The 24,859-nt window shown below is 36.5% G+C and overlaps 1 protein-coding gene across 9 annotated transcripts in view; it reads left to right on the forward strand.

The window, feature by feature from the left end:
• MYOF (myoferlin) overlaps nucleotides 1–24,859 on the forward strand; it is a 67,939-nt gene that overhangs the window by 2,662 nt on the left and 40,418 nt on the right. For 6 of the 9 annotated variants that reach the window (XM_048945266.1, XM_048945257.1, XM_048945258.1 and 3 more), the window contains exons 2-11: nucleotides 4,055–4,110; nucleotides 4,991–5,082; nucleotides 16,022–16,130; nucleotides 17,323–17,407; nucleotides 19,492–19,655; nucleotides 20,178–20,306; nucleotides 21,393–21,455; nucleotides 21,544–21,594; nucleotides 23,110–23,140; nucleotides 23,553–23,668. In XM_048945266.1, coding sequence (XP_048801223.1) covers nucleotides 4,055–4,110; nucleotides 4,991–5,082; nucleotides 16,022–16,130; nucleotides 17,323–17,407; nucleotides 19,492–19,655; nucleotides 20,178–20,306; nucleotides 21,393–21,455; nucleotides 21,544–21,594; nucleotides 23,110–23,140; nucleotides 23,553–23,668 — 896 coding nt within the window. The remainder of the gene's footprint in view (nucleotides 1–4,054; nucleotides 4,111–4,990; nucleotides 5,083–16,021; nucleotides 16,131–17,322; nucleotides 17,408–19,491; nucleotides 19,656–20,177; nucleotides 20,307–21,392; nucleotides 21,456–21,543; nucleotides 21,595–23,109; nucleotides 23,141–23,552; nucleotides 23,669–24,859) is intronic. The other 3 variants (XM_048945259.1, XM_048945260.1, XM_048945265.1) reach the window with 1 other exon arrangement.

The following is a 24,859-nucleotide window of genomic DNA, read 5'->3' on the forward strand; positions in this document are numbered from 1 at the left end:
TTCAATTTAACCTCACAATTTTGGCATTTAATTTATCCTTATGCCTGCCACTTCTCTTTTATGTCATTGCATTACCTAGCAGAGGTCAGCATTTTGGCTTTCTGAGCAAAGTTGTGTAAGGTGAGCAGTGTCAGGCTTGTGTGGGCTGTTGAGGAGTTCTGCTTTAGTTTGCAGCTGAAGTAGCTGGTTGCTGAATGCGAAGGAGTAGGGATCACATCTGAAATACCTTGAACTTCTGGCTCTTTATTGAGGTGTTTTATGCACAGCCAGTTCCCCCACACCGGTTTCAAGTTCATGTCATTAAAATGTTGCTTTTTCCTTAGCTTTTTCAGACTTCAGCTTTCCATAGCCTTTGCTGGTGTCAAGGTTCAACGATTTTTAGATGATTTCTCAGTATCTTTCAGGGTTAGATCTTTACAGCCGTTATTGTGAAGAAAAGGCCATGGCCCTACAGCTACTACTATGGAAGTAACTGAGAATGCTTGGTGTTAACCTGCATACGTTACTGTAGTTTTATCTGTTATTCAATAGACTTCATCAGTACTTGTGTATCTAAGCTAGTTATAGACTGTCTAGTGCCAGCACAATTAATAAAGTGATGCCAAGTACATATAAAGAGGAAATAAGCATCTGTTTTCATGGGATGTTTTATTTACAACAAAGACTTTTTGTGTAAGCACTTGACATTTTTTTGCACATTTCTGTTCAGTCCAGCGGGTTGGAACATTTCATTTATTTACCTTACGATCAGCTCATTGTTCAAAGAGAGCTACGCCCCGAGAGCAAACCAGTACGGCCATCTGGAACGGCTGCTGTTGCTGCGGAATTATGAGTTTGTTGTTATTTTATGCAAGATAAATGATTTGTCAAACTAATGAGAAAGTGTTGTCGTTTGCTGAAGTGGCAGGAAGTGATAATGATTATGGCAGTATTATTTTTTTTTTTCTTGTAAAATATGTTGAGTTGGAAAAAAATATGTAAGATTTGTCTTTGGAAGCAAAAATTGATGTAATTGCTCATATGTGCAGTCAGGTCTAGGACATTTAATGCATTGTTCCCTCCTTTTGACTGTCATTTATCTTTATTCATTAAAAACCGCCATGAAACAGTATTCAGTTCAACTGGGCCTGTCTGAATATGTCATCTTCCACTTGTGGCTAATCTAAGAGCTTTCCAGCAGATCCGCAGCCATTTATTTGTTCGTATTTCAGTGTGTAAAAGAAAGGTCTATTATAATGTAATGATTCACAAAATGTATACCTTCTGTTTTGCAGAGATTAAATAACATTCATTTTGTGGCTTTTGGAGGTCTGTCTGCTTGACTGGCTCTGTTTCTACTACTGTGCAATCTTAATTCTTCATTAACAACAGTTCTGTGGAAAATGCAGTGTAGTGGATTGTGATGCTCTTTTGAATCTCAGGATTAGGATTGTTTTAGCAGATAATGTTTGGTCTGCTATTCCCCACACGCTGAAGTTGTTCAAAACACCAGTTGTTGTAGGAGTTGTAAACGCAAGATTTATGCATTGGTGTTTTGTAGTATTGTGATTGTCTTTCTAATGATGGAACAGTTGTTTAAACAGCTCATCTTTGAATGAATCTTTTGAATGCTGTCATCTCATTGACTTATCACAAAGTTCTTTTTGCACTGAAATGTTTTCAGTGAAGAATGAACAACCTGCAGTAGCATAGTGCCTTTCTCCAGATAAAGCAAAGAAAGATTTCTTCTGTGGTATCAGGAATGCCATAGTTACTTTTTAAGGAAACAAACAGGTGGAGTGTCACATTCATATCCATTATCATTTCTTACTCTTATTTCTTGATAGGACCAAGCTAAAAATGATGACAGGCCCCATCTTAGAACATACTGTGAGTTGCATTATAGTCTTGGCTGCTGTAAGTGGGTTTGTTACCAGTAGAAGAGGACAGACTGAGAACTTATAACTGGGCTGTCCATCCTATCCTGCTTGGCAATAACGTGTTTAGCAAGGTAACTTTGGGGGGAAGAAGGTGTTTTTCTTACAGTCTAAAGAGAAACAAACAAACAAAAAAAAAGCAGTACATTATAAGAATGGTAATAAATAGAAAGTTTGCAAAAAAGAGGAAAGTGGAGAAAATATGTGACTAAGAAATATAAATGCTACGCTCAGACTGACTAAGATTACAGCAGAACACCAATGTATGCACTGCTTCCCAGTGTTTTTCATCCAACTTTCATATAAATGCACAACACAAGATGTTTTCTCTTAGAACAGTCTAGGATATGCATACAGGTAGTGGAGAATTGTAAATCTCACTTTCTTGTTTTTATGAAAATTGATAGTCCAGAGTGGGAATACTTCACTCCCTGTCAGTAATTGTCTTGCCTGATGTTAGAGGCAAGGCATTCCTCACATTACAGAGTTGCATTTGAGCTTAGACAGGGATCATAGGACTTTTATTTGTTAGTTCTCTCAGGATCTGTGATTCAGCGTCTCCTTTGCAAACAGCTGCAACTGTTCCTTTTTCCACTGGCACTGAGAACATCTTTTCCCTGACTCCTGGCTCCAGTTCGTAGGAGGTCTTCAAGTATCAATTCCAAGCCGCAGGCATTTTAGGATATCCAGATTTCAAAATGCTTTGTCTTTTATTAGATAACTTTTTTATAGTAAGTGGATTTCCCTTATTAGCATGGTATTTAGTTCCTTGTTCTGAGTCTGAAGCATAGTAGGTTATGAATGCTCTTTCCTTGGTGGTGTGATGTGAGTCAATATCCTGTATGAATTGTGGACGATTCCTGTTGCATAAATGCAAGTCAGTTCTCGCAATTTACGTTATGGGATGATTTTTTTTTTCCCAGTACAGTACACTCGTCCAACAGAAGCAGTCACTGCAGGCTTCTGCTTGTATAGCGTGTATATGAATCTGCCCATATGGCATATCTTTGCTCTTGCTTCCCAGACCTTTACAGAGTTTTCCTGGGAAAGTACAGACATAACATGCAAGTAGTGTCACCACCTTTACTGTACTTCTTTAACTCAAAGTCTGTCTGAAACGTAGGCTTCTTGAGATGGCTGAGCATCTGACGGATCAGCAGCTAGGATACTGACTATGCTGAGATGCACATATATGTTAACACTATTATATGGCATTTCTCTTTAGAGATCTGCTTGATTGCTGGTATTCTTCTGTACTCCCAAGTGCTATGTCAAGACATCTTTTCCAGCAGAGCTGTATGCCTACTAAAACTTTAACTATTACTTGCTTTGAACCTTCTGTAACAACAGAATTGTATTTCCCTTTCTTAGGGGCAAGGGGGCCTGCAGAGGGCCTCTGCAGCAGTTAGTTGTAGTATTCCTGGCCAGAGAAGGAACTTGAAACACCACAGTCTAAGAAACTGACAATTCCTCTTTCATTTGTAGGTTAAGCAAGTGCAAATTTTACTATGAAGTATTTGTTAATAAAGTCATAGATGTAACCTCTGAAAACACTTGATCTCTGGAAACCTCTTTTTTTTTTTTTTTTTTTTTTTCTGGAAGGACTATTTCCTCTTAAATGCAGATTTACTTCTGCTAATACTTGCTCATTTAAAGCAGAAAATGCTGACAGTTTAATACCTTAAGATTTTTTTTTCAAGTGATACTATTTCAGAATTAGACTATTGTGTAATACAGATTTGGTATGTGTGCAACCTGTGTTGCCTTAACTAGTAAAGTTCCTTCCCTTGAGGTCACCACATAGGTGTCTCCAGGCTTTTTAGTCTGTGTTATTCCATCAGTACTGAACTTGTAGTCAAAAGTCACAAAAGATTGAAGTACCTAAACAATAATTTTACTTTATGGGAATAGATCTAGCCATGCTTAAACAAAACAAAATAAAAAGCCTCAGCAACCTCTAAAATTGCCCAGGAACATTGTTTTTTTGACTGAAAGATCTGCAGATATTGGAAGGGGGCAGAAAGAATTGAAAAGTTTGGTTTAACGCTCAAGTTTTGTTTTGAGAAATCAAAGGAAAAATTTTGGTACCAGTAATGCTTTAGTGAAATCAAATGATCATTCTTTATTTGTCTTTGCAGATGAAAAAAAGAAAACAAAGAAAATTGACAGTGAACTCAATCCTGTTTGGAATGAGGTAATTTTTATTTGATTTTTTATGATTCAAAATGCTTGTAAAATTTGAAAGTCAGTTTCTACAGTTGTGAATATTAGAGGCTGGAGCTAATGAATGTATGTTCTTAAAAGGTGTAGTAAATACAAGTGAATGGGTTCATCCTGTGCCACATACTATAATGCAGTAAATAATGATTTTAGGTAATGTAAATGAGTATCTGGTGAGTTTGTGGCACGTGGTTGGTATTATTTTCCTCCTTACTTAGGACCAAATGATATTCAGCCCTTCAGTGCTGTATACGAGTGTGTAATTGGATCCTTTATGATATACTAAGGAGAAAAACAAACAAACAAAAAAAAAACCAGAATGAATTATGAACTGAAGTTCCTTGTGGTTTATGCTATGGTTGCTATTTTGCATCTTCAGTAATATTTTTCTTGGGGAAAATATTTTCCTTTTTTTTTTTTTTTTAAACAGAAATTAAAGCTAAAGGTTGTTCTTTGAATTTATAACATGTAAGAAAGGGAAGCTTCAAATATCTGTGTAAATTCAACAGCAACTGACTTCCTCCAGATTTGGAGGGAAATTGTACCTGATCTTATGAATAATGATAAACTATTTAGTATGGCAAAGTGGAATTGCAAAAGATGGTATCTAAAAATTAAACAATTGAGTTCTTTCTCTGCATTGTTAATAGAAAGCAGCAACTCAATGTTCTCTGAGCATGTTCCAAGATTTCAAATTCTGCTTTTGCAAATGCCAGTTCATACTTGTATATCTCTAACTAAATGCAGAATTTATTTCTGACTAATTTTACTGTGTATTCTGCTCTGCTGTTAATTACCTTATATATAACTTGTAATATGATTTAGTTTTGTTACCACTCTTTTTTTCCCCTCAGATTCTTGAATTTGACTTGAAAGGAATCCCTCTGGATAATTCATCTTCCCTGGCAGCTATTGTGAAGGATTTTGAAACCATTGGACAAAACAAGTATGTGCTTTTTTGCAGCATTAAACACAACTTTTAACATAGAAGTCTAGGAAACAGTTAAAACTGATAGTTGCTGCAGAGAAATGATGTGTGCAATTCAATGTTTTCTGATGTAATAACTACTTTTAGCCTGTAAGGCAGCGTGTTTCCCATCCCTCACCCATTGGATTGTTACTGTGAAAAAAGTGCCAGCTTAATTTTAGAAATTCTGAAGCTAAGTCAAAGGTGTTTACGGCAGAATTTTGTTAAAATTCAGACCCCTGTGGCTATTACTGCCATTTGAAAAGCACAGATACTGTGATTCAGTCAATACTTCCTTGTAGTTAAGGTTCTCGTAAGTAGACTTCTGTCACTTCGGATACCTGGAGCAGGTCATTATCTTGCAGAAGTGTGCAGTGCAGTACCCAAAACTACTATACTTAATAAATTTCCAAAAATTAGCCCTGAAGAAACTGTAATGCTGTTAAAAGCTCTTTATTTAAAATCTCCGTAAGATACTGTATTTTACATCACTTATCAAAGTGTTGTCTAAGAAAGGAAGCAGAAGTTGTTCAATTTCCTACCTTGTCTGAAGGGATTCATCTCCTGGGAGAGTGACTTAATCATCAGGATAAATACGTTGAACAAAATTGTCTTGGGAATGAAATCCAGGTTCCTTTTCCTTTGAGTATCCTAGTAAATGGAATCTCTGAAAAGTCAGGTTCCTTACTCTTCCTGACTCAATAATTTTAAGCTCTCTGTGCAGTTAATAAAAGGCTTGAAAACAAGAGTAACTTCCCCAAGGTCAACTTGTAAATCTCTTTTTAGTGGAGGGTATATTCCCTTACACTGAGCAGAGGAACTAAATCTTAGCTCAGCCTGTTGGCTGAATGTTATAAACCTAACACTCGTGACATACACTGAAGATTGACAACACTGTTGCTACCTTCTCTTCTGATTTTATTATAAAAAGATTTATAAGCAGTGAGGATTTTTGTTTTGTTGGCTTTGTTGTGTTTTGTGTTTTTTATTTTTAAGAAAATATGTGGTTTGATATTACGAGAGTCTTCTGGGAAAAGTAAATCAAGTAACGTTAGTGGAAGGAGTTGCATATCTGGCTTTCCATTTGTTAGGGGAACTAGGGTTATAAAAATGGGAAATGGGGAAGGCACTGAGAATTACCTTTTCTGTTGTTCATTTATCTGAAAGGAAAGCAGAGATTCTTGGTATCAGTAAAGGATTCTGCACACAGACATATCCATTTTCTTTATGTTGATCATGTGCAGGAATTTGAGGCTTTATCCTTCCTGCTCCATTTCTCTTCTGGTTTGTACTGTTAGTGTATGCAGAGAGGCCTGTGAATCCTGCTCTAAAAATCTGAACTTTCCTAGTATAATATGTAGAGCGTCTATACAGTTAACTTCATCCTAAGTATTTTTCAGGCATCTAAAAATCAAATATCATGGGATCTGAGGCTGCAGATTTTCTTTTTTTTCTTTTTTTTTTCCCATTGTGAGAGGCTGAACGAGAGTTTCATTCATGCAGTTTTGTCAGGCTTTTGAGGAAGTCCTCACTGCTTAGACAAAAATTTTTCATGCAGTACTAAGAAGCTTAGTTTAAGTGTTTACTAAATCAGGCTTCATTATCAACATTAGAGAACTAAAGATAAACAAATGGTACCAATATCTACCCGTGTCTGGAAGGATATAAAATGTGAATGGATTTCCTTTAATTAAACAAAGAAAAAATTGACAAAGAGACAAGCCACTGTAGCTCTTACCACTGCTGAAGTGTACCACCCACTGCCTCACTGTGCTTACATTCTCTGTTTGTTCTCCATGAACGTTCAGCAAGCATCAATGAATGTCAGTGATGACATTTTTTCCGCATGTAGAAATTCAGTTCCACACCTTTGGCTTGTACACACATCCATGTCAGACACCATTTTGTCAGACTTCCTCTCAGCTGCCATCTGTCATGTGGCAACAACATGTAATGGAATACTCGTGGGAAGGTTGAGCATCTGCTACCATAATACCACCATCTGCCTCTGTTGTGGGAAAACAGATTCATATAGGAGGCATTACTTTTGGAGCTGCCCTCATAAAATATATAGTTAATGTATAAGAGTAACAAAACATTTTAAATGTTTTTTATTAAAACATAACAAAGAAGAGCAACAAAATAATAAAACTAGTGGGGTATGTGGCCCTCTTTTTGTGAACGTAATGCATCAGTGTTGTTTAGTGGAAGTGGTTGCCATTCCTAGTGAGCTCTCCAGGTGTCAGAGATTTATGATGAATTTTTTCCTGGTTTTCATCCTTGAAAACAGTTGTTTGCAAACGTATGTACTGCCAAAAAGTGATGGCATGAATAAGGTGTGACTGTGAAGCGAGGGATATTTCTCTGTGTGATGGATTATAAAAGCTAGTAGAGAGAGACAATTGCATTTTTTTTACTTGAATATTTGATTGCAATGCTGTACAATTCATTTGAAAATTTGCAGGTCATGTATTTATGTTGTCTGAAAATGGAGTTGCAAATATAGCAAAGCAAGTGATAAAGAAATTGAGTTGGCACTGAGTGATGGGGATGCCTGGTGCCGGACGGGGCCACTCAGTGGGGCAGAACCTCTGCCATGATGGTGCAGGGCAGGGGGCATTGCAAGCTGTGCTGGGCCACATGTGGCCAGCAACTTGGATGTGCCTGTTTTAGGCAATCCACAGCAGGGATAGAATGTATTATTTTGTGTCCAAACATGATTGTACTAAAAGCTCTGGCAAAGCCTAGGATTTCTTTCTTAGTGCTCCAATCAAGATAAAGATTTTAGTCTGTTTAAGCTCCCACAATGGTTAGGATCTTCAGCTAATCTGCTTTTTGCTGAAAAGGTAAATAGGTATATTTTGCCAAGTATCCACTCTTGAAGTCAGAGAGGAATTTTTAAAATGTGACCAGGAAAAAAAAACAGCACAACCCTTATACAAAATGAGATGTCAGTTCCCTACTACTTTGTATGCAGTTCCAAGATTTTTAAACGGATCTGTTCCTTTCCTGGTCAGCCCCTTCCTCTCCATGAATGCCAAGTAGGGCTAATGCTGTTTTGAAATGCAATGATGATGAATTTGCATATTTTATGGCACTATTTGCACCTATTGATAGCGGTCTACTTCCATTGTAGATTTTCTTTGAGCCTTTTACCTCCTCCTGACAGTTAAACTGCATTTCATATTTTTATAGTGCTTCATCAGGTCTGCCTTTAAAACTCGCTATGTGAGCAGATGCCCTTAGATCCCTGAGATTTCTTCAGGTCAGTAAAGCAGTAAAGCATGCTTCTGACTTGAGGAAAATCCCAGAAACCACTTAATGGAGGAAAGCTTGCCAGGAATCTGAATGTTGTAATGGAATTTGTAGATTGTTACCAAAAAAGGGAAGGTACTTAACTTGAGCCCTTAAAATACTTCATTCTGTACAGGGGTTCAAACTGTAGCAAGCATGTTTTTCAAACCCTTCTGTAACTATCATCTGGGCCTGTGACTTGGGCTTGTAGAGCCTAGCCACAGTTAACACAAATGCCATGCTTATGTAGTGTGTCCACTCACCTATTCTGTGTACAAATTTAAAAAAAGAAAAACAAACAAACAAACAAAAAAACCTGGGGAAAAAAAAAAAGAGTAAAATTCTTTGGGAAAGTGATTTTCATGCCCAGAGCTGTGCAAGAATACATATAGTCCATACTGAAGATGGAGCAGTGCCTGCAAAGTTGTTATCTTTGAAAATAAATCCTGAACCCTCCCCCACATATTTGCAGTATGTGATGTATTTGGCAAGGAAACAGGATAAGCAGAGTTAGAAGTAGGAATAGATGAGTAGGCATCCTGACTCCAATGTGATAATAGGAAATGTCATCTCAAAATTTCTTTTCAATACAGAAAGCACTGTAACAGCAGAAGAAGCTTTATGTTGATGAGTATCTAGTGACAGGAGTATATAAAAGAGGGAGAGGAAGTTCGGGAATGAGTTTCCCACATAATACTTGCATGCACGTGTAACCTGTATTTCTGTAGAGTTACTGATCCTACTTAGTATCATTGAGTTGGGGAAGGTTTTAGATCTGCCATGTTATTGTTTTACATTGCTTACGCTCTTCAGAATAGTCTGATAGTTGTTTTTATCAAGGTGGTCTCAATCACAGTTTGAGTCTCTAAGAACTAATGAGACTAAAACTTATTAAGAATACTTTAAAAATTTTCTTCTTTTTAATACAAAAATCTTGTCTTTAAAGACAAGATCTTCTAGTCAGTCAAACACAGTGGTATATTTATTTAATCAGTGCATAAATATAATAGAAATTAAGTTTATTTCCAGGTTATTATCCTTGTTCATTTGTAATCATAGAATAGTTTGAGTTGGAAGAGACCTTTAGGGGTCATCTAGTCCAGCACCCCTGCAATGAACAGGAACAACTGCAGGTAGGTAAAGAAGAATGTAGGTTTTTAGTTCCTAGAATAATTCAAATTTTGGTTTCCAAATGCAACCTTTTTCATGACATCTAGCTCAACTTCTGCTGACTTCCAAGAAATGAGCACTTTACATTTATAATTAGGGAACTATTGAAGTCCACAAAAAGCTTGTGAAAGTCTTGTACTGCAAGGAAGTCAATTACACAATTCTGTTTTCTTTGTATATATCTGAGAAGATTTTTGTTGAAAACTCCTCCAGTTAATTTTTCTATGAATCTGTTGCTCTGTGAGGTGGATAGCCAAAGGAAGCGCAAATTGTCTTGCATGTATCTCAGGGCAGTGTATCTCTATGTTCAGGACTGTATCATGTATCTCTAGTTCAGGACTGGAAAGGTCGAGTTCAGTGTCTGCCTATGGTCCTTACAACTTTCATTATAAATGACAGTAATGTTAAACAAAGCAACAAACATAAGGCAGGACAGGAAAGTGAGTGCTGTAGTGTATTGTATTAATTTTTAGATGCAATGTTGATGTTGCTAACTGAACTCAAGCTTTTCAGACGTAAAGGCTCATTATTTCAGAAAAACAGTGTTTGTCATGGATTTTTGACTTTATTTGTGAGCTTTGGAATTATGTCTTGTACTTGTGTAATGGGATTTGACTCTAAAGCAAATAAATAGTTCATTACTGTAATCTTTTCTGTAGAGGTTCATTATTTTTTTTATGTTATTTTCCGTTGAATTCTAGATTGAACTGGGATTTAGCTTTTGATTGTAACAGGTTAGTGCAGGGGTCTGTGTTTGCTGAGAGAGCAATGAGAAGAAACTACACCATGTGTTCAGCTTTATTTTCTTTGTTCTAGAGGAACATTCTTATGGTGGTGCAGGATGAGGAGCGCGGTGAATGACTCATTGCTTTGGCATGTTTCTGTAAAAACAAGCTTGAAAGAGCACTTGAATGTTTTCCCTTTCTCTTTTCCTGGAGATAGAATTTACTGTTCTATTTACAAGATCACTAAACTTTTGCAGATACATTAAATAAGTACTGTTCATGGTAAAAAGACACAGTCATTCAAAAAGAGAAATGAAGCAAACCACAACTTACATGTATGTAGAAAGATCATCATAAGAATAAACCAGAAAGCACTCATGATCTGTGTTGAGCTAGATTTTCCAATGTAAAGTTGTCTGAAAAAGGAACACATCTGCTTTCTATTATGTCTAGAAATGTTAGTTGAAAGATTTCAAACTCTCTGAACAAATCCTTATGCAGTTGGGAAAAAAAAAAAAAACTAAAAAAATTGCATCAGTCATCCCTGAGAAGTTTAAAAGAAATACTACTAAGTTACAATCTTGTTTGAATGAAGTGTTTTAATTTGATTTCAGGGGAAGAGCTGGGATTACATGTTTCTCTGAGTTCTTTGTAGTTAGCAACATAGCAACACAGAGGAGAAACAGATTGGGCACACCCTTACTGTGCAGCAAATAATTTAATCATGTTTAAGTATTTTCCATAGGTAAACAATTACTGGATTGTTTGAATCTTCCTGCAGTTGGATCCTGTAGTGTGAATTCTTCTCTACGTCAGAGTGGTTGTGCATGAGTTGGCTTTTCTTTGCACACATTGCATGCAAGATCTAGGCTGGTTAAGATTCAATTTGGGAGCTTTCTGCTTTGCACAAAATAATATCTGTGTATTGTTTCTTAAATTTTGTTCGTGGAACAACTATTATCTAATAACTAAAGAAGATAAAAGTAGTTGGCTTGAAAGTGTTTATTAAGAGCAAACACAAGATAATTAACAGAGGGTCTTGTAACACAAAAGCTATAGTGCAACATACATACTGAAAGAGTGAGTGTAGAAATTATAACTCTATGCTCAAGTTTGCTGATGAGAACAATCAGTATATGCTCTGCCAAAGTAAATCCACAAAAATAAGGCAGAAGAATTCAAAGGCTTGAACATCAGCTGATTTAAGGTCACTTGGAACTTAGTACAAGTAGTATTTAAGCAGATGGAGTACTTGATATGCCAAAGAATTCAGTACAAGTTGCGACCTCCAAACAGGGATAGAATAATAAAACGATTGGTACTGTGAGTTAGCATATCCTGATCCAGGAATGGGTGTGAAGTTTCACTTCTCTTGGGTATTTATTTGGGCAGCTAACAGGAAGTGCTAACCACAGCACTAACAGATTGATTAGCATTAGCACAAATACAACACTATTTCTAATAGTTGGGCATCAGCAGCTTAGTGACTTCATGCTGATAAACTTAAGTATTTCCATTGATTATGGACAGGAAAGTATCACAGGCCGAGTATGGTAAATTATACTTCAAGTGGTTAAAAATGTGCTTCTGAATGTGGAAGTTACATTTCTCTTTTGAGGTCTTATTCTGTGATATACCAGAACTGCTTGTGGCAGGCCAAGTTCTTTTGTTTTTCTTCTGCAAAGCCAGAAAAGTTTGAGACCTGCCTGACTGAGCAGATTGCGTGTACCAGTCTTGGGGATGACTGGATAGGTATGTATGCAGAGTTAAAAAGCAACGCTCTGTTGCTAAAAGACTCCCTGTCATCTTTAAAGTCATAAAGATGAGATTCAGCAATGACCCTGAAGTAGTCCTTGTTACTTTGGAAAAACAAGACTTCAGCCGTTGAGCAGCCACATGATCAGAACCAGACTGGACTGGCAACCTGTTGTAGCTGACTCTTAGTGGGGTTTGAACAGCTTCAGAGCAGTTCTGTCATTCTTACAGGGGAGCAGTGGAACAACTGACATCCAATGAAAAAGAGCACTTTGAGGAAGGCAAATGACTGACTTCCTAAAGTTTTTCTAAAGCTTAGAATAAGTCTAAGGTACGTATCAGCTATTTATTAGATTTCTTGGTCTCGCTGGAGTGGAAAAGATAGGAGACTGTTGTCCAATCTGTTAGAGGAGGGTAAAATAAAGGACTTTAGAGGCAGCTAGAAGCAGACAGGTGGTCTGTCGTACTCAGTCTGCCTGAGGTGATCGGTGTGTTAGAAAATATTACAATGTATTTAAATGCGTGCACTGTTTTTATTTGCTTGGGACAGGAGAGGATTCAGAAGTACGAACTTAGGCTGCAAAATCTCAGAAGCACTACCACTGATGAGCTATTTCTTCAGTTAACACCACCAGATAAGAGAGTGTGGTTGCTGAACCTACCGGCCAGATGATGCTCTTTTCAAAGTTAATATAAGTAATTCCAGCTCATATCAAAGCATAATAGCAAGCATGCAGGTTTTTTCTGCTTAGGTACATGGGAAAAGATTTTATTTGCCTTTCTGTAGAATCAGGTATGGCTAGTTGGTTTTGAGTAGTCATGGTTTTGTTTCTGTTTTTTTTTTCCCCTTTTGTGATACTTCAAGATACGTAAACTTATGTCTCTTATTTTCAAATAAAAAAGCGTAGTCATAGTTGAAGGATATTAGGAAAAGCTGAAATAGAATTTTTAATTGATTAATTTTGCATTGAAGGAAGAATAGTGAAGAGAAATTGATTTCTTTCAGTATGTAGCTGCGTAAAGCATTCAAGCATTTGTACCTTTCATTTATAGGAGTTGTTTCCCATTTGTTCATATACTTGCTTTCAATGATATTTACATCTTAGAAGCCTATGAGATAAAAAGGCATTAAGCTACACAGGATTTTCCTGGCTTAACCACTTTGAGCTTTGCAGTCACATGGAATGAACTTCTTTGACTTCTCTTTGACAGCTGAATAGTATAACTGCCTGCAGGCTGTTTGCCCTTAGTGTGGTAAAATTTGGTCAAATGCAGAGGAAGACATCTCTCTGGTGTATAATGTCAGACTTATGTGACTTCTATGGATCATTGATTTGGGGAATGTTAAGACATGTTAAGACATGGTGGGGAAAAGCCTTTATCTGTTTGAGAAAGGCCATCTGTTGTTTCTTGTGTCAGTATATATTACTGCCTGGTAAGATTTGCTGAATGAAATCATTGCTGAAGGCAATGTCAAATAATACTGCAGTTGGAGGTATAAATAGGAGCGCTGTGGTAATGCATATCAGATGTTTGCAATCTAAGTTTTTCTTGTGAACTGAATGCAAGTATTACATAACAGGGGAAAATGATTCTTATGCTCCCTGAAGTTGAGAAATGCATGGAGTCAGAGTGTCAGCTTGTATAATCAACAAATATACAGAGTGATGTGCTTAGGCTGGTATCTACAGATTGTATAGCTAGAAAGATTATCACGATGGAAAGGGATAATCGCAAATAAATGAAAATGCTCATCCGTGTCCTAGGCTCACAGGAAAACTCCCAAGGGAGTATTCTGCAGGAAGAGATCCTTCCTCAGTGGCAGTCAACCCTTAAATGAGGTCTAGAAGAGGTGCAGCCAGGCTCCACCCCTTCTGGTCACACAGCTGAATTGCCTTCACCTGTGCTCCCATGGCTGACTAGGTGCTTGTCTCAGGTGATCAATCAGAGGTTCAGGCCATGATTCAACAGTTCCCATATACAGCTAATTTCAGCTCTGTACAACAGTTTGTAAAACGTGAAAATGTACCTAGGACTGATTAAATGCCCACTGAAAATAACCTGTATTCCTATGGCTTTTAAAGAATGCTGGATCGAGACTACACTACTGAATTGAGGTGTCTGTTTAATAAAGGGAAAAAAAGCAGATGTCAGAAATGGAATCAGAGGTTCAATTGTGATAATTTTAAAGGTTAGAACAGCTTCACCTGTTCTGCATGGCCTGTGATTTAGCTCAGAAGACACTGAAACCTTTTAGTGAAGGAGAGGAGGCTGGACTGGAGAGGTTCTGAGAGCTGGAATATCCCCCATGAAAAGTAACTAAAGTGTTCAGTGAAGTGGCAGATAAAACAAAATGGCAATAGTATGAATGCAAACACAGCAGAATGTTTTTTTCTTAAGGTGGGACAGAGAAGGAGAAAGATTAAGACAAGGGAAGGAACGGTAGATTGGGATACAGAATGTCTAGAGGGTTATAAGTTCAATGAGAAATGTCAGCAGGGAACTGGAGACAAGTTCTGCATCTGGCATGCAGAGTTGTATAAATGGAAAAATGGCAGGGCTGAACTGCATAGACCCAGCAGAATCCTGAAAAATTATCAGAATTATTAATCCTGGTATTGATCACAAGATCAATTTATCTCAATGTGTATCAGGAACAAAAATGGAGACAGGAGTGAAAGGTTAGAAGAATGAGTGAAAACAATCAAAAAAAGAACTGGGATTGGAGGTGTGAAGTGAACTGGGAAAGCAGAGTTGCTTTACAAGGTGGTTCAAATGGGTTATTCTAGCAGGAAGCATAGGGCTTTGTGCACAGCTAAGCAAAAGCTGTAGTATGTATTACTTGAAATCAGTATTTGCAGGAAAGTAGTGTTTTATACCTATCCTAATGTACTTAGCAACTTATGTTCTTGTGACATAGCACCTGAAAATGGCTACGATAATGTTCTTGCTTCATGTCACAAATGCCTTTGGATCTTTACCCTCTGCATGAAAAAGCACCATACTCTAAAAAGCAATGTAATCTACTCAAAGGGGCTGCACTTAGATCTCTTTTATTGCCATGTCAGCAGCAAAATTGGTGTCTTGTTTGAAAAAGTTCTCTTACAGTATTTACAGGATGAAATTATTCCAGGGGTTTCTCACTGGCAAAAATCTCACTTATTCCAATAATCCACTTTATAGGTGTTAACTATTACTACATTTTTTGGTAACTAAATCCAGTGCCAGACATTGTGACAGTGATTCTACACAGATAGAAACTCAGCCTAAAAGAAATTTCTCAGTTTAAAAATGAATGTAATTTTCACTTTTTAATGAAGATGAGGATTAGAAAGGCAGTTTCAAGAAGGCAGAAGCAGCTCAAGAGAGTCTGACTTGTAACTCCTGGGCATCTTCTTTTGGTAGGTATCTCTAGAGGCATATATAAGCATTAGAGAACCAAGAGGAAAGCATGATAAAACTATTTGAAAATGTGGAGTGTGGTAAAAAGATTATTTGTGATCAATGTAGAAAGAACATTGATTGCATTTGTTCTGTTTCACTGTTTTTATTACAGAGGTGTGTGTCTTTTTGTGCGTGTTTTTGGGTGTTAAGGTGTAACATCTGTATGCAGTACTTTTCATCTGAGAGTTTGCAAAATTACATAGGAAAAGATTTGATTGCCAGTGAGAACTGTGAGTGAAACAATTAACATGACTGATGATGGCTATACAGAATGTAATAATCAGAAATGTATATATTATTTTAACTTGTTTAAAAGTGTTTCTTCTGTGAAGAAAATGAGTACCTATAAGCTCAGTGAAAAAGAAAATGTGAATTAGCACTACTCAGTCATTAGATGACATCTGCAGTGATCTTTTAGGTTTTCAAGTTACAGCTGGAATCGTTTGGTTGACAGGCACAAGCTATGGATGAAAAGGAAACTGTGCTTAACAAATACTTGTATTCTAATAATGATATTCACTTCATTTCAGGTTAATTGGCAGTGCATCCATAGCGCTTAAGGATCTTGTTGGTAACCAAAGCAGATCATGCCCTTTCAAACTCATACCTCTGCTAAATGAAAGGGGACAAGAAACTGGAGTGAGTGGCTTGCATTTCCTGCTTTTATTGTAGTCTTGATCAAAAATGGTCCAGCAGCAAGAAGCAAATATATTTCAAAGTTATTTTTACTGTATAGATTAAGTGCTTTGCAGTTCCATAGTAAGAGCTTTAGACAAATATAATTTGTAGCAATATGTAATTATTCCTGTATAGTCAGCCTGATTGATATCAGAGAGATTCCTCTAGGTTAGTTAAATTATTTTCTGTGCTTGTATTACATATCTGTATGTGTGTTATAGATACAATGAGCCACAGGGTGTATTTAATACTAGGCTGATTTTCACATACATATATTCTTTTCCCAAGTAACAAGTTGACTTCACTTTTTGCTGTATTCTTTCTAATGTCCACCTGTGTCATAGCAGTGATTCTAGGAAGCACATAATCATGTGAATGTTTACTTCCAGCTCAGTTCTGAAAATTACACAAGAACTTGCTCAACTTAGTTTAGCATGAGTTTAAATTTAACAGAGTGATTAACCAGCGTCTGATAAAAGTAATGTCTGGAACAAAACTTGCTGTTTGTGCAGACTGGCTGCTAAGGCACTTCATATTACATTCCAGCTCATGTAATAAGAGGCCTTAAAGGGTAATTTCAGTATTTCATCAGCTACAGTTTAATATCATGGTTGGTTGGTCATGGAGTCTGTTTCTTTTTTCCTGACTCCTCATGTTACTGTGGCAACTAGGAATAATAATGTTTTATTCAATCGACTAAAACCACAGAGAAGCACAAAAATGCAATTCTGCAATTAGAATGGAAAATGAAACGTGTTTTTACTTCCAGGATGGACGTATGAACTGGCAATTTAAAGAGCCAGACAGGAAACGCTGCTTGTTTTTCAGACTTACGTTGCTGGTCAGATAGTGTTATTTGTCTCTTTGTTTTCTTAATTTTAAATGTAGGATGTTACCTAATCTTCATCAGTATCGTGAAACTAAATAAATTAATATTTGTTGAATGCGTTATGTACTTGTATAGTCCAACTGATTTTTCTAAATATAAAAAATAAATATCACTTTGTAAAATAAAATTGTAGAGCAATAGTCTGAAATTTTATTATAAAATTACCTGTGAACATATGTAGTTGTTCTAATACTGTACATGAATAATAACTCACTGCTTTAAATGAGTTGTTGTGAACATAGAAAACCATGTATTTTTCTGTAGGCAACAATAGATTTGGTAGTAGGATATGAGCCACCAGCTGGACCTGCAAATCCAAATGACCCAGGAGGGACCAATTCACAAGAAGGTATTTCAATCTTTTTTCAGAAAATTACTGTTTGCTGTCTTATGTGTCATTTTAACCAGACTTTTGCTGAGAATGTTTTTGAGATCCTCCATTTTTTCCAACTCATCAGAGAACTGTGAAGGAACAACTGTTTTCAGTTGACAGGTAAATAGTTACACTAATAGTCAGACCATGGTTGTGCAGAAATAATTAAATGTAATAACTTATATGCTTGAGAAGAAATCAGTTTTGCTATTATCTACTGATATTAAGTAACATAAGATAGGAAAAAAATGAAGTTAAGAGTCTCCCGGGGTGAAATTTTGATTCCACTGAGAGATGTGCTTGGGGAGTGGAAGGATAGGTAATGCAGACACAAAAGTTGTGTGTTAAATTACTAAAATTCAGAATAGTTACGTGGAAAAGTGGACTTGAAGGCTAAAAATGTTAATCAATTTGTATGAGATTATTTTGATAGTTTTTAAAAGATATTCTATGATGGAATACAGATAAAATACAGATTTTTAGATAGTATCCAGCAACTGAAAATTATTTCAGTGCTAGTTAGCAAACACCTCTTAGTGCATTATTGTAAATGTCTATTTCCTGTTAAATGAGTTGTGATTACTGCAGTTCTGAATCAGAAGTTAAAAATGAAGTATTAAGTCAGTTGCATGTTTCAACCAGGACAGAAGAATTCTTAAAGTTGTTAGGGAGATGGAGACTTCCAGTCACAAAATGTATGTCAATCATGATTTTAGGCATCTCTTACAAGGATCACTGAGGAATTCATTATGCAAAGTGATCAGCATCCTGTGTTGGTAAACTTACTCATGAATTTAACAAGCATTCTGTTAATGCTAACTACCATACACAGCACATTCTTCCTGTATGTTTTACCATATTCATCGTCCTTCATTTAATAAAGGAAGCTAAAAACACAAGGGAATTACACTTCTGTGGTCTAGATATTTATAGGTCCTGTTTCATAATACTGGAATTTCACTGTATGATTCAGTATTGTAGTGTCATGGGGTTGTAGAACTGTATTCCACTAAGATAACTGTGATTTCAGAACCCTCTTTAAAGAGGAGTTTTAACAAACTTCCCCTTATTCTGCAGATGCATGCTGTGGAGGTGGATTCAATGTTTTATTTTAAATGGCAGTATTTCCCTTCACAAACTCATAAATGGTTTCATATTTTCAAGATACTGAAGTAAAAACCAATGCTATGCAACAGTCTAATCTTGCTGCTAGGAGAAATAGCTTCAGCTCATGGATGGCAAGCTGAACGTGAACCAGCATTCTGCATTTGTGGCCCAGAAAGCCAACTGTATCCTAGGCTGCATCAAAAGAAGTATGGTCAGCAGGGTGGAGGAGGTGATCCTGCCCCTCTGCTCTGCACTTCTGAGGCCTCACAAAGAGTAATGCACATACATGTAGAGTCATCAGTACAGGAGAGACATGGACCTGCTGGAGTGCATACAGAGAAGGGCCACAAAAATGATTCAAGCGATGGAACGCCTCCTCTACAAGGACAGGCTGAAATAATTGGTGGTGTTCAGCCTGGAGAAGAGAAGGCTCTGGGGAGACCTGAGAGTGGCCTTCCAGTATCTAAAGGGAGACTAAAGGCAGACTCTTTAATGGGGTCTGTTGTGATAAGGCAAGGGGAAATAGTTTCAAACTAAGAGAGAAATTTAGATTGGATGTAAGGAAGAAGTTTTTTGGTTTTTTTACACTAAGGGTGGTGAGGCACTGGTGCAGGTTGCCTACGGGGGTGATAGTTGCCTTGTCCCTGGAGACATTCAAGGTCAGGCTGGACAGGGCTCTGGGCAACCTAATCTAGCTGTAGATGTCCCTGTTCATTGCAGGGGAGTTGGACCAGATGACTTTTAAGGGTCCCTTTCAACTCAAATGATTATATAATTCTAATTGTCTTAGATAATCTGCACTCCAGATAAGGACAGATCTACGGCTAGTTTGGCTAGGATGTAAATGAGATAATATAATTTCAATACTATTCATGTGTGTCAGATTCTTATTACTGAAACTTCAACAACAGTACATCACGATGTTTATCATCTGCACTGTTTTTTAACTGTAGCAGATGGAGAAGATGATGGAGATTGTGAAGATGTTGTGGATGGTGCTGTTGCTGGCATCACACCAACAGTTCCAAGTGGCACAAGGGAATCGCAGCTAGCTAGACGCATCACCAAGGGAAAGAAAACACGGAGAATCCTTTCTAACAAACCACAAGATTTTCAGGTAACCAATTTATTAAATACCGCGTGTTGCCTTTTTCTGACATCACTCCTTTCACATTATATTGAGTATTTTTAATGTCAGATCATTCAAAGCTAATGCACTGTGAAGAAAACCAACCTCTAAATTTAAAAACCTTTAAATAATGAAAAATTCTATAGGAATTTTTCATATTGTTACGGAGATGTCCAGCTTTGAAGAGCTGACTGAAATATATGTGAATCTTATTTTCTATGTTGTTGGAAGATACCAAGTTACAGTATCAGCTTTAAAAATAAGTAGTGAAAGCAAGTTAAAAAAAGAAACTGTATTGAAAAACTTATCTCCAGTTTGTCCTGTAAAATTCAGGTAAAGTTATATTTGCTGTCATAATTAATTTTGCTGGAGTCTGTCCATATCTACCAGCTACTTGAGGTTCGGTTAACTTTTTTTGATGGTGTATTCAGAAATTGCTGGGCAATAGAAACCTTAGAGAATGAGCTAATACAAATGTTTGATTATTTATGTCTTTTTTTGTTTACTCAGATTCGCGTTAGAGTCATCGAAGGCCGTCAGTTACCTGGAAATAACATAAAACCAGTCGTCAAAGTTCATGTTTGTGGTCAGACACACCGAACGAGAATCAAAAGAGGAAACAACCCTTATTTTGATGAAGTGGGTGTTGTAAGAGTCATGTGGAACCTGTTCCTTGATGCTATTGCCCATGTGATATAATAAGGGCTTTGAATAGTTGTGTGCAGGCTATAAAATCACTGAGGAAAAAAAAAAAAGAAATTACTGTAGACCTCTATGGTGTCTGCAACTGAGCTTTCAGTGCAGTGCTTTAGTTTATTAAGACTGCCACACAGAATCTGGAAATGTCACTGCCTCACTATATATAATTTGTGAATACACAGCTAGATTTCTCTCCAGATAGAGACTTGTACCTGAAACATACGGAAATGGCAGAATAGAATTCATAGCAGTTTAAAGGGCGCAAAAGTGATTGTGTATCTGGAACAGTAAACGTACTGTTTATGATGTTTCACTCATACTGGCCAAAAAAAAAAAAAAAAAAAAAGAATTAAAAAAGAGAGTGAGAAAATAACTTGCACCTTAATTTAATCAATTTTTCGTCAATATGTAAAGGAGGGACCATATTTATGTACCCTTATTTCTTGTTGAATAGAGTATGAACTGAAGTATGGCTGAGCTCAAACACCAAACCTGGTAAAGCACATACTATAAGTAGAGCAAGTAAGCTAGTGTTTTTATCCTCACGCTGTCCAACTCAGATTTTTACTGTAGCACTGAAATTCAAAGATGCAAATCATTAAAATGGTTATCATTATAAACACTACACAAAACCTTCTTGACAGCTATTGCAGAGGTGACTAAATTAGGATTGAATGTCCTAGAGAACAAAACTTTTACAACTGCAGAAAATTCCCCGAGGAGAACATGAAGTGCAGAGCAAAGGCAGTGCTCAAAGTTTCCGACACAACTATACCTACTACATTCTTTTCAGTGGAAGTCTTGACTGTCTTCTGTTTTGTACTAAGTTTATTTACCATGTTCAGTTTTTAATTCTGTAGTAAATAATTATATAGTGTTTTCAATACAGAAGCAGACTGAAAATATGATAACAGGTTAGGCTTCGTAAGCCTCCTAAGGTCATGTTTTCAGATTTTCTTCTCAAAGGATTATATGTTTGCCATTTTGAGACAAGTTTTTTTTGTTTGTTTGTTTTTACCTTAACAGATATTCTTCTACAATGTCCACATGACTCCTTTAGAGCTGCTTGATGAAACAATTAGCATTCGGGTAAGGAAGGCAGTGCATATGGGATTCTCTGGCCGTTTCACTGTCATAATTAGTTAGGAGCATTCCTGATTCATGTCTGTCTTTATAGGTGTATGATTCTTACTCCCTTCGAGCAGACTGTCTAATGGGTGAATTTAAGGTGGGTATGAAACACCTTCAGTATCTTGACCAAATCTAAAATAAACAAGAGAAATTATTGAAGTCTCTGTTTTAAGCATTTAAATTTATAGTGCTTTATCACGGGGCCAGAGAATTACCTGATGCCTTGATTGTTATGCTAGAGACTATTTGCTCTAACCACTAGTAATTGCTTTTCTTATTTGAGTAGATTAAAAGAAAAAAAAGAATTAAATTAGAAGAAAACTGTACCTGCTTTATATACCAAGTTCTCTCACTTGTAATCCAAGTGAAAAAACCTATTATCCAAAAGGTAGTTGTTCTACTCAAAAAGTAACAGGCTGATTATTTGGCATGGCAGCATAAAGATGCAGGATCTGAAATGGTGCGGAAAAGTGTAAATTTGATCAGAAGTTTAAGTAAAAGAGATCACAGAAAACCTTTTAAAGTAACTTCTCATGATAATAGTGTGATTGGTTTTATTGGTATGTGTTACAGTCAATATTGGGAGGTAAATAGGGCTATTAAGGGTATTCCTAAAGTAGTACAAACAAAGCGTTCACATGCTAATTATAATGCTTGCTCAAATTCTCCATTATAACATTTTCAGTATCATTGTTGATTGTCTTACATTTGCTTGTTTTGTAATGAAAAAATTCAGTACATCTCTAGACCGGATACGTATGGAAGAATGCTCTTTATATGAAGGTTATGACACAAATCTGGCAGCTTTTGCTCCTTGCTGCTTAGTTCCTCTATAATTTCTAGTGATTCCAACAGTGAATGTTGCTGTGTTCCAACAGTGAAGTGTTGCTCTGATTGTTCATTCACTAAGAAAAATAAGCAGATGAGAGCTTGTACTTCAAATGCTTTCTGTTCCTGCACAGATTTCAGGAGTAACCCCCGCAGGAGAAATTCACTCTAGAAAAAATGACTGTTTTCAGACCTGCGAGGAATACTGGCTCCAGTTGCCATGAGCAGACATACTTAACCTTCCTGAACATGTTTGAAATCTGATACAATTAATACAGTAGTGGTGTATGTGCAATCTTGTCCAGGTTTTGCCTAGTGGAAGAAATATTGCTTATCTCTTATGAAAGAAAAATGATTCATTAGAAAAAGGAGTTTAATTTCTGCAACTGAAGGATTAGATTTTCAACAGGAGATAGGCTTTTCAGAACTGTTTTCTTGCTTTATGAATGTAAAATTAAGGGAAAATCCGGAAATTCAAGAAAGCAATAAGCTAACTCCATCTTCTGTCTCTGATAAATGGAAAAACCAGAGATCCAAAGAAAGAAGGAATTAACTATCTCTGTTAGACTGTATACATCTTTTATGGTGTTTTTTCTTGGATGCTATATCTGTTCAAAATTCCTCATTTGTCAGTGTAGGGCATTTTCTCTTTTTCTTCCCAAGAATATACTGTGTAAACTTTTATCCTGTTTGTCCCAAGCTTGTGGAAAAACTTCAAAGGAGTTTTCCCAGCCATTTTGCTTCTATCTATCTTCAGATGTGAAGTTTTTGTTCTTTATTGCAGATTGACATTGGCTATATCTATGATGAACCTGGTAAGTAACAGCTACTTCATAACTTCTTTCCTAGTTTGAAACTTGAAATCAAAACATTTTCATTACAATTTCTTAAGTAAATTGAGACTTTGCTTAAAGTATTTAAAAAAAAAAAAACAGTATGTAATTCCTTTCAGTGCTTTCAAGATGAAGAACAAGCACTAAAATTTGTATGTTAATTTTGATATCAAAGATATTTTTTAGAAGTGCATAAAGCACTGCAAAACTGTTTGTTCATTGTGTCACTGTACTAGTGTGCCATTTAATTTTTAGCAGTACTAGATGTCTGATCTGAATGTAGATACTGAGACCTAAGACAGGATAATTTTTTAAAATAGTTAGCTTTGACACTATGAAATTTGCCTTTTGTGAAATGGGTTTTATTAGGTGAGTTTTGCCTGTTTAATTTTAGGCCATGCAGTGATGAGAAAATGGCTTTTGCTGAGTGATCCTGAGGATACAAGTTCAGGAGCTAAAGGCTATATGAAAGTCAGCATGTTTGTCCTGGGAACTGGAGATGAGCCACCAGTAAGTTTGACTGATATGCTTTTTTGCTTTTCTTCTATTTTCTCCACCTCATTCATGGATATGTATTCATGTTCCTCCTCACACTTCATGGATTCTGTGTAAGTCCTTCTGTGAGCAGTGTGTAAAAGTAAGGAAATACTTAGGAATTGTTTCAGGGGCATCCAGTACTAAGTGACTTTCAAAGTGTTACCCTCTCCAATTAAGCAACCTTTGGACAAACTTTGTATATGCTGATCAACCATTTGTAGGTATTTCTTCATGTCCTGGAAGAAGCAGAAATGTGCTATCTTGGTGCTGCATGTGAGCTAATATGTAATTCTACTTAACACTGGTAATCAGGCTGAGCAGGATATTGGTATCAGTTGAAAGACTAACTCAGGAATGTCTCAGCTATTGCATAATGTAGATGAGCATGCAGAGAAGCCTCCGTACCAGAAAGCTCCAAATACTTGTGAAAATCAGGCCCATCAATAGTTTCAGGTTAGTTAATTTGATGTATAGGAAAGAATGATTGTTTAAAGTAACTACTGCTACTAAAAATTCAGTCCTTAACAGTTTGCTGTCTTGTCAAGGTAAAAATAGACCCTCTTCCTGCGTCACTTTTTTTTTTTTTTTTTTTTTTAACCCTTGAATGTTTTCTGTAGCTTCAGTTCTGCTATTACCCCTGCCTGAGACTTCTACATTCTGCTCTTCCTTAATTAAACGTAATGTGGTCCCTAGAATCATGGAGTATCTCCTTGTTGTTCCGTGTTATAGAACCATGGAATAATTTGGGTTGGAAAGGATCTTTAAAGTTCGTGCTGTCTTAATGATTCTTGATATAACAGTGATGCTTGCAGTTTTTTATGGTGAAGTTTTTGATCTCTTTATTTTTAAAACAGTAAGTTCTGGTAAATTATATCAGAATTGTACGTGTTAGCTAGTTGTAATATGATGCCTTACCACAATATTAATCTCAAGATGAGTATGAAAATTGCATGAAGTTGGCATTTTGTGTGAGTATACTAATGATCATCAGATGATAATGGTTTTAAAAGTGTGATTGTGATAAGTTGGATAGAGGTGAAAACTAAATGAAATAGTTTAAATGAAATTAATTTTTTTTTATTGATAATACAACAAAATTTCATTCTTTATAATGGAACTGATAACAGTGTTCTTCCTGGAGTGGACTGCAGGCACCATTTTAAA

This window comes from Lagopus muta, chromosome 5, assembly GCF_023343835.1.
Source record: "Lagopus muta isolate bLagMut1 chromosome 5, bLagMut1 primary, whole genome shotgun sequence".
Classification (NCBI taxonomy): Eukaryota; Metazoa; Chordata; class Aves; order Galliformes; family Phasianidae; genus Lagopus; species Lagopus muta.